General features: G+C 44.3%; 1 protein-coding gene across 1 annotated transcript in view; it reads right to left on the bottom strand.

Annotated features, from left to right (window-relative positions):
• The window catches only part of grm4 (glutamate receptor, metabotropic 4), a 1,385,277-nt gene that overhangs the window by 644,029 nt on the left and 726,553 nt on the right, over nucleotides 1-14,695 (bottom strand). Inside the window, exons 4-5 of the mRNA XM_041196119.1 lie at nucleotides 14,351-14,486; nucleotides 12,483-12,637 (exon numbers count right to left, since the gene is read on the bottom strand). Coding sequence (XP_041052053.1) covers nucleotides 12,483-12,637; nucleotides 14,351-14,486 — 291 coding nt within the window. The remainder of the gene's footprint in view (nucleotides 1-12,482; nucleotides 12,638-14,350; nucleotides 14,487-14,695) is intronic.

The raw sequence follows: 14,695 nt of genomic DNA, 5'->3' as shown, positions 1-14,695 counted from the left end.
TGGCGACCTGGCGGCCTGTTTAAATGAAGGCCTCGCAGCCGTTGCAAGACTATTCACAATGGCTGGGAGAAGGGCACATCAGAGGGGCAATTTGCCTGATGCAAGTCCGGAGGGTAGGCCATCAGGGCAGGCCAGCGGAAGGGTAGGCAAGTAGGGCAGTGTGCCCCTCAATTTTCCGACGAGTGCCAAGCTGCCCTTCTGGAAGAGGTGAAGGCGCGGCAGGAGGTCCTTCTTCCGAGGGACAGGAGGTGGAGGCCCCCCCACCTGACCAAATGTGCATGGGAGGAGTGGCCAAGAGTGTTAGTCTCCAGAGAAGCAAAAGATTCAATGATCTACTGCGTTCAGGAAGGGTACCATGTTGGCTGAGGTCACTGAATGCAGCCGTCACCCTTTCCCTCAAATTCCCACCCCGGAAACTCTGAGTACAGTAATGGCATTGAATCCCTCATGGCATGTATCCCTCACTGGGTGTGACAGCAGAGATTTCCAATGCGCAGTTCACCCTGAGAGGGTTGAGCTAGGATGGGTTCTGCATCTGCAGCATGTGTGACACTGACACCCTGAGTGTAGAATGGGGCTGAAAGTCAAGGGTCTACACCTAGGCAGAGTGCTGGAACTGGGAAGTATGTCAAAGTCATGGTGCGAACATGCTGGGAGGGGAGCTTCCAGTTGGCGGGGCACCAATCCATCTGCTGGTCTTTGCGCTCCACGTGCTTGTGCCTCCTTGCTTAGCAAAGTGACACCTTGTGGTGCCACAGGTAAAGGAGGCAGCATTTGGGCAATGGGGCAGGGGGGGAGTCAGCCCTGGCTTGTTTGTGTAGGTGTGCAGCAGCTGTGGGATAATGAAGAACTGGAGTCCTACAATGTCCCACTCTGGCTGGGTTGGCAGGGATGAGATGGGAATTCAGGTGCAGGCTGGGCTAATCAACGCTCCTCCCTCCTTTTCAGGAAAAGACTGTGCACAATGCATCGGAACGAATGCGGACTGGCGGAAGGCAGGCCCAGTTGGCCATTGTAATGGCTTTTGAGCAGCAGGACCATGGATCTTGAGAGGTGCCATGCCCCCAGGTCCACCGGCGGTGGTGAGCCTGGGGTGCGATGGAGAGGTATGCTTGGCGAGCACTCAGGTCACTATGTGTGTCACAGAAGCCATGGCACTGCTGAATGTTCAGTGATTAAAGTTAACAACATGGGTTTACCTTTGATTATGGAAGGATGAGCGCATAATGATCGGGGGGAGCTGCATGCAAGTTGACATTGTCTGCACTGTAACTAATCAAATGTCCTTGTTCTTCCTTTCAGCATCACCGGAGCAGGACCAGAAGGAGGAGGCAGAGGGCCCACCCCTCACCCCTGAGGGCACAGAGCAAATCCACTCACCAGCGTCACACCATCTCAGCCAGGCAGACATAAGCGCAGATACCAGCACCTCGGTAGGAATTAGATATTCAGCTAGTGTCCTGGGGCAGAGTGGTGAGGGCACTTCACAATCGCTTGAGGTGCGGGCAGAGAGAGAGAGAGTGCCCAGGGCACTGCCAGTCGGAAGACTGCTGGGGACCAGGAACATGCTCGGTCGGTGCCTGACGATGGGCCTCTGCAGTCGTCCGTGAGGCGGCAAATGCTGGAAATGCAGTAGGGTATGCTGGAGGATCTGGCGGAGATATATGAGGCTATGTGTGGCATGGTGCCCATGCTGGAGGAGTCCACACGGAGCATCACCAATGCAATGAGCCTCATAGCTGAGCGCCATGCTTCCTCCATGGAGAGAGTGGCGACTCTCATGGAGAGGCTCCTCCAGGAGACCAATCAGGGCCTTCTGGGGTTGCGCTCGGACCTGTTAGCATTCACAGCGGCATTGGCCAGTGTGGGAGATGGTTTGGGCACCAAGTATTCCAGCTCTGTCCCCATCCATCTACGGTGAGCAGGGAGGTCCGAAGTGACCTCACATCAGCGCAGCTGCTGCCTGTTGTCTCTGTGGGCTCCTCTCTGGGTGTTCTGGATAAGGGTAGCAGCTCCTCCGTCCCTCTGGCAGTGGCTGTGGCATCCGATGGGGCTGCAGCTACTGGGGAGAAGCCAGCTGCGGAACTGGCTGCTCCCTCCCAGGCGGGGATCCATGGGCCAGAGGACGTCCACCAAGGTCATCAAGACCAACAGGACAGCAGAGTGAGCAGGCTGTCTCAGATGCTGGTGCTAGTGAAGGGACAGTATATAGACATAGCGTCTGTAAGCATTAACTGTAAGCCCCTTAGACACACCGCTCTTATGTTGGCCCATTAGTACTTTGTGGAAAACTTGGTGTGATGTCCAATACTGTTTTTGTTTTGCTTTATGCAGTTACATTTGTTCACTCAATAAATTTTGACATGTTGCCATGCCTCAGGGTGATTTGTTACTTCTGCAAGTGGATGGGAACACATGATGTTATGAGTGAGTTGTTTGACATTGAGCTTTATTAACAAGGACCTTAGTTAGTGTTACTACCCAGGCAGATTTAGCACTCAGGTATCGATGTAGAGCCTGCAACCTGGAGTGTGTTGAAGGTCCAACTGTGATGGGCTAGCTGAAGGTTCTAGCTGACGGTTCTTTGGATTAAAGTCTCCCAGATGTCCCTGTCTCTCTGGAGTATGCCCGGGTCAGTGTCTACCCCCCTCAGCGTTCTGTGTGTGCTCATCCTCAGACTCACTGCTGGGCTCATCTTGTGCATCCGGAGCAACTGCGTCTATGTCTTCCTCGTCCACTGCGTCGCTCCTTTCCAGCACCAGACTGTGGAGAGCACAGCATGCAACCACTAACAGTGACATAAAATCTAATGGGTACTGGATGCGCCCCCTGAGTGGTCCAGGCATTGGAAGCGCATTTTGAGAAGACCGATGGTTCTCTCCACCACAGCCCTTGTGGTGCTGTGGCTCCTATTGTACCACTGCTCAGCTTCTGTTCTTCGATGGTGGAGAGGCGTCATGAGCCACCTTCTGAGGGGATAGCCCTTGTCACCCAGCAGCCATCCACCCAGTCGCGCTGGAGCACTGAACAGCCCTGGCACCTGGGAGTGTCTGAGTATGTAAGCATCGCTGGAGCTGCCTGGGTACCTTGCCACAGACTTGTAGAATCAGCATCCTGTGATCACACACTATCCGCACGTTCATGGAGTGGAAGCACTTCCTGTTGATGAAGGCACCAGATTCACCTGCTGGTGCCTTGATGGCCACATGCGTGCAGTCTATTGCACCCGGGGGAAGCCAGCAATCACTGCGAAGCCTCTGGTTCGTTCTGTCTGGCTGGCATCATCCCAGCTGTAGTGGATGAAAGTCAATGCAAACCTGAATAGAGCGTCTGTCACCTGTTTGACACAAGTGCTGACAGCTGACTGGGAGACTCCACAGAGATCACCCACCGACCCCTGGAAAGAGCCGGAGGCATAGAAGTCGAGGGCAGCTGTGAGCTTTAGAGCCACTGGCATGGGGTGTCCACCCACACAGTTAGCGGAGATCTTAGGGCCTATCATCTGACAGATGGAAGTGACTGTCACCCTTGAGAGATAGAGCCTCTTTCGGCACTGGACCTCAGACATATTGAGATAGCTGCTTTGCCAACTGTATACCCTGTCAGCAGGATAGTAGTGTCTTCTGCAGCCCCTTCCACCTTGCACTTCCTGTTGGCCCTGCGCCTCTTGTGCCTGCGCCTCTCCTCCCAAAGGTGGCTCCCCTGGAGGCTAAATGTGGACTCCTGGCCTCCCCCCTATTCCAGCCCTCCCTTCCTCCTCAGAGGAGGTGCCTCCAGTGAAGATCACAACTCTCATTCCCAGGCTAAGGGAAGGCTTCCTGAACGCTGCAGGCCCAGAAACGATCTTTACTGTAGAGTCCTGACCAAGGCTTTTACTCCTGTTCAAGCAGCTGGTATGAGTTTTGAAGTATTCCTGCTCACACAGGCAAGTATAAGTAACTTTCACACTTAAATAGCTGACAGATCACATTCGCAACCCCACTCAATCCCTCTTATCCCATCCGTGGATGAGGTTAATACAAGTGTTTCTTACCCGCCTGCCCGTTGCGCCTGTCCAACATCCTGAAGATCGCATGGGCTGCGAAAATCAAATTTAATTGCTATCTCAAGGGCCTTAAGTGCTCCGTTAATTGATGGCGGGTGCGCATCTGAGCTTATAGTGCCCGTCCTCCCAAATATCGTGATGCCACGTGGCGACGTTGGGACGCATGCTCGATGTCACTGTGCGTCATTTTACACGTGTGCAGGGCCCACCCCCACATGCCAGCGGGTAAATTCTTCGCATAGAGTACAAAAGCCAAGAAGTTATTCTAAATCTATGTAAAACACAATTTTGGCTCCAGCAGGCATACTGTGTCCAACTCTGGGCATCACACTTTAGGAAGCATGTGAAGGCTTTGGAAGATGGTACAGAAGAGGTTTACTAAAATGGTTCAAGGGTTGAAGAATTACAGTTATGTAGGTAGATTGGAGAAGATTAAAGCAGAGAAGACTAAGAAGAGGTTTGATGGGGGTGTTTAAAATCATGAAAAGTTTAGAGTAAATAAGGATAAACTGTTACCATTAGCTGTACAGCTGATAACAAGAGGGTACAGATTTAAAATGATTTGCTAAAGAAACAGAGGGGGTAGATTAGAGGAAAAATCTTTTTTATGCACTGCTGGGGAGGGTGATGGATACAGATTCAATAGTAGCCTTCAATAGTGAATCGAATAAATGTTTTAAGCAGAAAATATAATGAGAAAAGAGTTGGGGAGTAGGACTAACTGGATTGCTCTTCAAAAGAGTCAATGCAAAATTGATAGGCTGAATGGCCTCCTGTTCTGTCCAATTGTACAATTTTATAAATATCTTTGTTGTAGGATGAACTAATTTATGAGCACACACTGTGGCAAATCTACCTCTCCAAGAGAATTACACATGCCAACTCAGTATTATTTTAAAATCCCTCTCCTATTAGCTTTCTCTGCTCCAGAATCTCTCTTCGTCAATGTAATTTCTTGTCCCTATCACTGAGCAGAGTACTGGCCAGGATGATCAGTGATTCCCTCCTCAAATCAACTAACTAAATACTCAAAGACCGGGTGTGTCTGCACAAGTGTTTGGCAACACCTGGCCTGATCGTGCAGGAGGCTGTGAGGTGTTGGTTTTGTTTGCAGCACAGGGAGCTGTGTTGGCAATGTCTAAAGAAATTGTCTAAAGAAATGGAAAGAGAACATGTTCTAAAATGCTGGCTGCAAAACCCTGTTTCAAACAGAGTTTACATGGCAATATACAATGAGTAAGTGAGTGTGTGTGAATGACAGGTTAGGGTTAGGAGGAAAAATTGGGGGGGAAAAACTGCAAACGATAATCTGCTAATTCATCCTGCCTTACTCACTCCATTTCTGTCTTGCAGCATACTTCAAAATGTATAACTGGAACTTCACCAGGCTTTTGCATTGCTTATTAGTTAGGGGATTGCATTGATGCAAGAATCAAGCATATGGCTATTCCTAAAGGTCTCACATCAGCCATTGGTATGTGCTAGATAAACTAATAACAGCAAGGATCTATGCATTAATCTAAAGACTTTCAGCAGTCTTCTTATTTCAGTTCTCCTTGTTAGTGTTACTTGCTTATACTGCCAAGGTCAAACCAGTTTCTCTCCCTGCTGTTCAACAATATTAACAAATCTCATTTTTCAAATGTGATACGCTGGAAAAAGGATATCGAAATTGAGTATAAATTTCCACAGCTCATTATTTTACAAAACAAAATGCAAGTGATGATCATCAAGGCTAAACAGGGTACACATTTGCTCATGCCCCAAGTTTAAAATTGGATGATTGACTCCAATAGATTTACATAGAATTTTACAGCACAGGTACAGTCTATGTTCTATTTATGATCCATATAAGCCTCTTTCCACCTTATCTCATCTCACATTAACCATATATCCTTCTACTCCTTTTGCCCTCATATGTTTATTTAACTTCCCCTTAAAGGTCCTAACACTACTTGCTTTTGTCGCTCTATGTGGTAGCTCGTCCCACATTCTGACAATGAGTGAACACTAAAGAGACACTAAAGTCATTATTCATGAAGTGACTCACAAGTCAAAGCTTCCATATGAATAACTGAGAAAATAACTGAGAAACTGATTAAATGGGTAACAAATTGAATTTTATTTACAAAGTTAAGAATCCAGTTCAAAGCTAACATTCCTTTGGCAAGCAATTGAAGAGATCTGGAAGGCAAAGGACTCAATTTTACATTAAAATGCTCAGTACAGTTGGACTCCAGGGAAGATATTCTACATTGATGAATGGTATAATTGCAATTTCATTTCTCTGCTGCTGCAACCATACACCAGGAATCAAGTAAGCCTAGTTTCAATACAATTATGAAGAATTGATACATCTATTTAAACATATTTTAACTACTGAGGGTCGCAAAGGGTTGGAGGAGCGTAGGCTTGATCTCTATCCACTAAATTCTCACACTCAGTTGCCACAAGTAGGAGGCACTAAGCAAAGAGTTCATCATCTTTACTGGGCTGGAGAAAAACCCAAATGGTCATAGTTAGCAGGCAGCCAGAAGGACAATTGGGGAACCATGAAACCCACTGACCAGCCCATCAACAGAACAATAGCTGGACAAGTTGGTCAAAGAGAAGAGATAGTTCTGGAAAGGAAAACAGATTAAATAAATATCTTAAAAACTAATAGCTTTCCTAAGATAAGTCAGATGATGGACAACTTTGAAAGTCCAGGAATGTTAATACACGATGTATTATTTTGCTAATAAAGATATAAAAATACATAATATAAAAACAAAAACAAAAAACTGCGGATGCTGGAAATCCAAAATAAAAACAGAATTACCTGGATGCAGGTCTGGCAGCATCGGTGGAGAAGAAAAGAGTTGACGTTTCGAGTCCTCATGACCCTTCAACAGAACTGATTTTTCTTTACAATGAGAGGGGTGAAATATAAGCTGGATTAAGGTGGGGGGCGGGGGGGGAGAGAAGTGGAGGGGGGGGATGTTGTTGTAGGGACAAGTAAGCAGTGATAGGAGCAGATCATCAAACGATGTCACAGACAAAGGAACAAAAGAACACAGAGGTGTTGAAGTTGGTGATATTATCTAAACGAATGTGCTAATTAAGAATGGATGGTAGGGCACTCAAGGTATAGCTCTAGTGGGGCTGGGGGGCATAAAAAATTTAAAAATAATGGAAATAGGTGAGAAAAGAAAAATCTATATAAATTATTGGAAAAAAAAAACAAAAGGAAGGGGGAAGAAACTGAAAGGGGCTGGGGATGGAGGAGGGAGCTCAAGACCTAAAGTTATTGAATTCAATATTCAGTCTGGAAGGCTGTAAAGTGCCTAGTCGGAAGATGAGGTGCTGTTCCTTCAGATACATAATGTCCTTTCTGAAGAATCCTGCTTCAGACACCAAGCAGTAGGCTTCATAGTCTTGAGTATATTAACAGCAAGTCTTTATGAACTCATAACTATATATATATATAAATATAAATATATATATACAGTAGAGGGTACAGGTGTGGCGCTGACTCCATCCTGAGTCTTTACACATCTCTATCCGTCTCTAGACTGACTCCGGATCATGTACTTTCTGTGTAGGCCGTACTGTATTCAGTCCCACATTAACTCTGAATGTACCAGACCCTAATACTACACCCCCCCCCAAGTCTTTGTCCCATGGATATAGAGTTACATTAGTTTACTTCAAGTCTTACATTGTTGTAAGCCTTGTGCATTTACCTTATTGTTACAACATTAATGTTAATACTGTAATAGCATTAACAACATTCTCGCTATCCTATCTGCCCCCTTCAAGTCCTTGAAGTTAGAGGTTCAGGCAGTCTCGAAGCCTTATAACCCTTCTACATCTTGTTTGCCATTCTGTTGGGAGGGTGGTAGGCTCTGGTAGTTCTGGTTCTTGCTGTTGACTTGGAGGTTGGACTGGCATTTGAGTATGGATTTATCCATTTCTTCCATTGCTTGATGTTAAACCAGGCCTGGTTGGTCTGGCTGGTTTGGCAGGGCATTGTTGTTGTTACTCTTGATTGTTTCTTGTGGGGTGGACAAAAATGGTATTTGTCTGTTTGGTGGTGACTTTTCTTCATTTTCCATTTAGTCCATCAGGAAGCTCTCTGAGGCTGAGGAAGAGCGTTCTTGTGGCAAGAAGGAGATTAAGTAACATGCGCACCTGTTTTTTGCTGTTGATGGTGTGAGACTGCTACGAGGTTCCAGCATCCTTTGTGGTTTTGGCACACCGTGTGTGCACAGTGGTCGGTGTGTCTACCAACTGTACCGTAATCATAGTTTGAGGCAGAGGCTCCTCAGACTGTTGATCCTGCACTTCCAATAGGGTTGCTATGGTAATCTCAAGTGTAGTAGGTTGTTCTGACCAGTGGGGACTTTCCAGGACCTGGAATGATGATGGACAAACCTGCCCCACAAAAAGAGAAGAGACACTGCAGGTGAAATCAAAGTCAGAATACTCTTTAGTGTTTGAAGACTCAGGACCATGCTGTTCTGATTGGCTAATGACTGTAGTAGTCTTGAGATCTTTTGTTGTCTGGAGGAGATTGAAGACCACAGAGGCATCCCTGCTCAGAAGAGAGAAAGGCTGATTCCAGACAATGTATGTTAGCTCAAAGATCTGTTTGTTGCCATACCTCAGTGGTTCAAAGGTCGTGCCAATGACCTGGAGTGTCCCGGTCATTCTAATCCAAAGGTCTTGGAGCTATGGTTCCTTGTCTATCAGAACTGGCAAGCTGGTACCTGAATCTAATTTAAAATTTGATGAACGTTTACCAGGCTGTCAGCATTCCAAAATGAAGAACCACATTTTCTGATGTCACCGAAGAAGCATGGCTATACATCTCAACCTCGTGGATTACCTTTGGGATGACTGTGCAGTGCTGCGGTTTTGACTTGCACAGTTTAGCAATGTGACCCTGTCGGTTGCAGTGGAAGCATTGGGCAGTACTCGCAGGACGTTTATTTCCAGTGAGGTCACTTCGCACCACAGCACTGGCAAGGTTGCTCTGCTGGGCAGTTCAGGAATTGTTTTCCTTGACTTGGATGATCCCTGTGCTTCATTGACCTGATATGGTGAACTGAGGGTTGGTTTATGTCCCAAGTAGTGTCTGTCCCCTTAGGATGGTCCTGTGTTGTTCGGGTAGCTCAGACAGTCCAGCTAACTGGATTGCTTTGTCTAGGGTAAGATCATTTTTTGCTTGTAGAGGTCAGAGAGTAGATCGTCTGCAATGCCCATCATGATTTTATCTTGACTGAGCTCAGACTTTAATTCAATAGTCTCTAGAGATTGTTTATGAAGAAATCAACAATTTTCACGAACACTTGGACTCTCTTATAAAATTTGGCTCCCTCCAATAATTTATTGGATCTCAGGATGAAATAAACATTGAATGATTTTAAACCATCATCAAATTTGGCTGATGACTCATTGATAGCTATTTGTGGACTGATGTTGTCTACAATTGTCCCAACTGAGTAAAGAAGTGTGTTGATTTGTTCAGCTTCTGATTTTTTTTTATTTAGGCCTATAGCAATGCTACATCTCAAAAATCTTTTCTTCCAAAGACTCCAAATCTGTGACTGGTATGGGCCATGGATGAGTCCCAGTGGAATCCCTGCTAGGGAAGTGTGGAATTGTGATTCATTTTGAAGATTTTTAAGAAGTGTGAGTACAGCTTTAAGAAATTACAGGCTTCCAAGATGATGTCGCTGTTCACTGCCGAACAATGGATCTTCCCACGCTTGCCGGGTTTTTGGCGAGCTTTCCAAAATGGCGGTGGCATGCTTCTGTCTGAAGAAGGTTCCACAATGGCTGCATGGGTAGGCTGGCTGCTGACTTAATTTAATCAGTGGTGTAACGTTGCAAGTTGGGAAGAGTAGAAAAGAACTACAGGCTTGCTGTTTAGGAATTCCGATGGTTGCCAGGTACCTGAAGTAGACATTTTTTTTTTCTCTTTGCCGAACTCAGGAACCACGTGTTGAGACTCAGAGTCGGGGATTGGGATTAGCGATGCGTTTCTTTCATACAGCGCTTCTGACTAAATGAACGAAAAGGGGTTCTCAGGACTGGTCAAATTTTTTTGAAAACTCATGTCACCCTAGCAGGTGTGAGCTTTGCCTGTTGAAGGTGGGCTTCCAGGGGAAATTCAATGGAGTCTTATGCTGGAGTAAAACTTCTAGCTTTTCTCTTCCAAGCTTTTCTCTGTTTGGAGCTTCCTCTTCCTGGTGAATTTTCTCTGTGTTTGCAGCTTCAGTTGGGAGTTCATTTCAGTTAAGGATCTCGTTGAAGGTGACCTTTTTCTTTGTTTTTCTGCATTCTTGTGAGGATAAGGGTTTTTGTTCCGGACTCTGCCACCATGTAGAATCCTGCTTCAGACACCAGGAAGTAGGCTTCATAGTCTTGAGTATATTAACAGCAAGTCTTTATTAACAACTCATAACTATATACATATATATAGTAGAGGGCGGAGGTGTGACACTGACTCTATCCTAGGTCTCTAAACATCTCAAGACTGACCCTGGTTCTGGGTCATGTGCCTTCTTACATCACTGTGTGGGTGGTTCTGTACGTACTCAGTCCCACATTAACCCTGTATGTACCAGACCTTACTACACTTTCAAGTTCATGAAGTCTAATAGTTAAGGAATAAAATCCCTACATCTTTCAGAGTTTAATTATTTTTAGTCAGGGAACTTTGCAAGTTGAAATGTGTTTGTCAGTTTCTGGCTTTAGCTGAGATGTATACTGTATATTAATTGTATATTAGTTCTGTTTAATTATATGCAGGTGGGGAGCATTAATTGTGTTTTCACTTGAGCACATGTAAAGAGACACCTACTGAAACTGTGGTGTGGTTGATTTAGGAGCTCTATGCTTGTAATGTTTCCCTCTGTAAATAAATGTAAGACAGAGAAAAGATTGGCTCCAATTCTATCCTTCACCAACTGTCTTTCTCGTGTATAACACTGCATTTTAATATTTTTTCCATGGATAAGAAAGTTGTCCATAGTGATAAGGTTTTCAATGCATTAGCTTGTAAATTCAATTGGGATCTGATCCTGGCAGCTAGGCCTGTCTTATATTTCACTAAGTGTACTGCACCATTGGTCCCACCAAAGTTTACCACTTGTCAGTTTGAAAAATCAGAAGTGCTGTGCCCTTGGTTGTTTGTGGTGCTTCCTCTGTTAGTCAGCTGGAAACAGGGACAAATGTTTAGTAGAACTGGGGAGGAGGGAATTGCTCTGTGTCAGACGACTGCTTTGAAAGTAAAATAAATTATGTCCCAAATCCTCACAGTACAGGTCCCAATATTCAGCTAGTTAGCAGCGAAGTATACCTAGGTCCCAATATTCAGCTAGTTAGCAGCGAAGTATACCTGGATTATATTGTTAGGTCCCAACTAAAGATCAAAGCACAGGAACTCCTGACTAAAAGAATTGTCTCCCACTGGCCCCTTCACAAATGCTGATAGCTTGGATACCTTTTAATTTTTGATTTAATTTTTCAAGCATAACAATAGAAATTGCACTAAACATCTAGAGTTTGAGGGACAACTGAAGCAAAAAAGGGAGGAAATTGTGTACATAACTAAAGTTTTATATTATTAAATGTATTAGTAATGTATATTAAAGAAATGGTACTATGATCTGGATAACACAATGGTGAGCTCTTCGGCAAATTAGATGCAGAGCCTGCAGTACAAATGCATAGGGGATTGGAGATCTGAGCACCAGCTGTGTCCTAAGCACATTAGATACGATTATGCGCTGTAATCTTGAAATAAGAACTCACCAAAAATGTCTTGAACGATTCAGGTATCAAGCAATTAAATATAAATGCAAATTTATGATATTGCTTTTTCCCCCAACTCCTTAAATCACCTTTCCTGAGAGTAGTTTCCTTACTGTCGATGGAATGCAGAGCCAGCGCTGATCCTATTCCTGTCTGACAACCATATACATGCATTTCCAGCAGGGATTCACTGTACCATGATAAGAGCAACCATCCTGGTCTGCTTGTGTCCCTTCCCATGACCAGAGATATTGTGATTAATTGAAGAAGCCCTCACCCAGACCAAATGAAGTCAGCTAATTCATCATAAAGGAAGGATCAAAGCTGGTGATTTCCTGGTCTGGGTAGACCAGTGCAATAACACATCACGCTTTTAATGTTCTATTTAATAAGCTTAGCTTTTCTTTTTATTTTGCTCAACCCCTGAAGAGTTGAAATGACTGCTGAAAGTAAAATCTGATCACAGAACTTAAACTGGGGCACATATTGTAAATTGCAATTGAAGCCCGCAGAAGACTAATGAAGAAAACTTGCAGATTTAAAAGAAGACAAGGTAAATTTGTGGTTATTCCTGTTCATAGGGCCAGGAGAAAAATAAATTAAATGGCTGGAATACATGGCCAGATTCTCTCACCTCGGACTGAAACCCTCCTGGGGAGGATAGTGACAGCTCCCACAGCTGCATCCTCCTGATGCAGTACTGGTGTCACTTTTGAACCCCAACTGTCGGATCCAACCCACAAGAAGTGGCCGGTCTGATTGGCCCTTTTTGTCGCCTCCAGCACTCGCCTACACAGGCAGAAAAAGAACATGAAAGTAATTACTTTAATACTTATTTGCTGGGAGCAAAAACTATGCCTTGGGGAGATGACACAAAATTGATTACTGCACTCGGAAAACTAATTTGGTCACTGCACTTATTGTAGAACTACAATATATTACTTGACAAGTAAGTTGTGAATGATCCCTTAGGTAAAAAGTAACATTACTGGCACTCTCAACTTTTTGACATGATTACCTCTGTGCTATTTTTTCCTTAGCAACCTTAAAAATCACTAAAAGGACATTAGTCATTATTTCTTGATATCATCCTTCAGCCTGCGGAGTAGAAAGCAATTTGCCTTATTTTTTGCCGGGGGACAGTTAATTAGATTTTAGTTGTGTATTTTGTAATGTGTTGTTGAGAAAATGGGGATCAGTTGATTCACAATAATTGTTTTAAATGAGCAGTTTTCCATGATGGATTAGTCAATGTAAAATTAGAAAGATGTTTTCTTATATAGCTTGTCTATTCCTTGTCATTATATATCACAAGTAGTAGTTATATCATGGACTGTTACACCACAGAGGCTGCAGCAGTTCAAGAAAGCAGCTCACAACCACCTTCTCAAGGACAATTAAAAATGAACAATAAATGTTGGTCTAGCCAGCGACACCCATATCCTATGAATGAATAAAAAAAATAATCAGAGGATAACTATGACTGAGGGGCAGCACGGTGGCACAGTGGTCAGCGCTGCTCCCTCACAGCTCCAGGGACCCGGTTCGATCCTGACTTCGAGTGTCTGTGTGGAGTTTGTACCTTCTCCCAGGGGCTGTCTGGGTTTCCGCTGGCTGCTCCGATTTACTCCCAGCATCCAAGGACGTGCTGGTTGGGTGGATTGGTTACAGTAAATTGTCCCTGTGTGTGTGTGACTGCGTGCCCTGTGATGGGCTGGTGCTCATTGCCTGTCAGGTTAGGCTTCAACTCCACACAACCCTGAATTGGATGAAGTGGCTTTGGAAAAGTGAGCGAGTTATGAGTGAGGAGCCCACCTTAGATCTCATTGGGAAAAATGCTAGATATGCTAGTCCATTCTATGCACCGCTTTAGTGTAACATAAAATTCTCTGACATCAGTGCACATTTACATTTCACTCATTTAAACTTGTGACACTGGTTGGCTATCAACATTTAATTTGAAGTCTGGATTTAACTTTTCTTGGTTAACTATAGAAGATCCCTTCCTTTTAAGGATGAAAAGTCTGAATCTCTCTAGCCTTTCCTTAACCCTTAGCTATCTAGCATTAGGAGATTAATCTTGGCTTATCCATTTACAAGACTTCAGATGATCTTGTATTTCAGTCGCCTGCACACTGTGCTCAAGGTGTGGTCCGGCTAGATTTTATGTACAGTTGAGCATGACATCCTCTACCGCTACTCTTCTAGCTATTTAGTTCAGCATTTTACTAAATCTCCTAGATTCCTTTCAATGTGCTATTTCACACTTACTCATTGAATACGTGTGATACGTGTTTTCTCTTCTCATGTCCAGTACTTTCCCTTTATCTCTAATAAATGCCTTTTGCCATGATTCCATCATATTTTATGTAGCTCATTGTTCTTGGATTGCCTCCTCTGATTCACCTGTCTCTCTTAGTTTGCTATTATCTATAAATTGAACCATTGAACACTGAGCTTTGTGAATATGAGACATTTTTCATCTGCAGTGTCAAGGCTCACCTAATGTCATCTTCATTAGCAAATAGAATGACTCCACGTGCATTGGGGGTTTCCAGTAGTCGCTTGATAATTTTGTCAAACTCTACTCGTTTGGGATCTCGTGGAATCTTCAGTGACTGGGCCACACAGACGCCACCTGCAGTGAGAAAATACAAAGCATGAGCTCTCTCATATAGTGAGAGTTACTGATTGCTTATAACATTATGCAGAGTGCAATCTCAATGCTTAACACCCAGCCAGTTGAGAAATGAGACATCTACAGAAGAATTGCATTGATTACTTGATTCATCAATTAATAATCAGCAAATGTAAGATTACTACAGCAATCAATAATGTCAGAAAATA

Source organism: Carcharodon carcharias, chromosome 9 (assembly GCF_017639515.1).
Source record: "Carcharodon carcharias isolate sCarCar2 chromosome 9, sCarCar2.pri, whole genome shotgun sequence".
Classification (NCBI taxonomy): Eukaryota; Metazoa; Chordata; class Chondrichthyes; order Lamniformes; family Lamnidae; genus Carcharodon; species Carcharodon carcharias.
The sequence above is the reverse complement of the archived record's forward strand: the minus strand, read 5'-3'. Positions and strand labels throughout refer to the sequence as shown.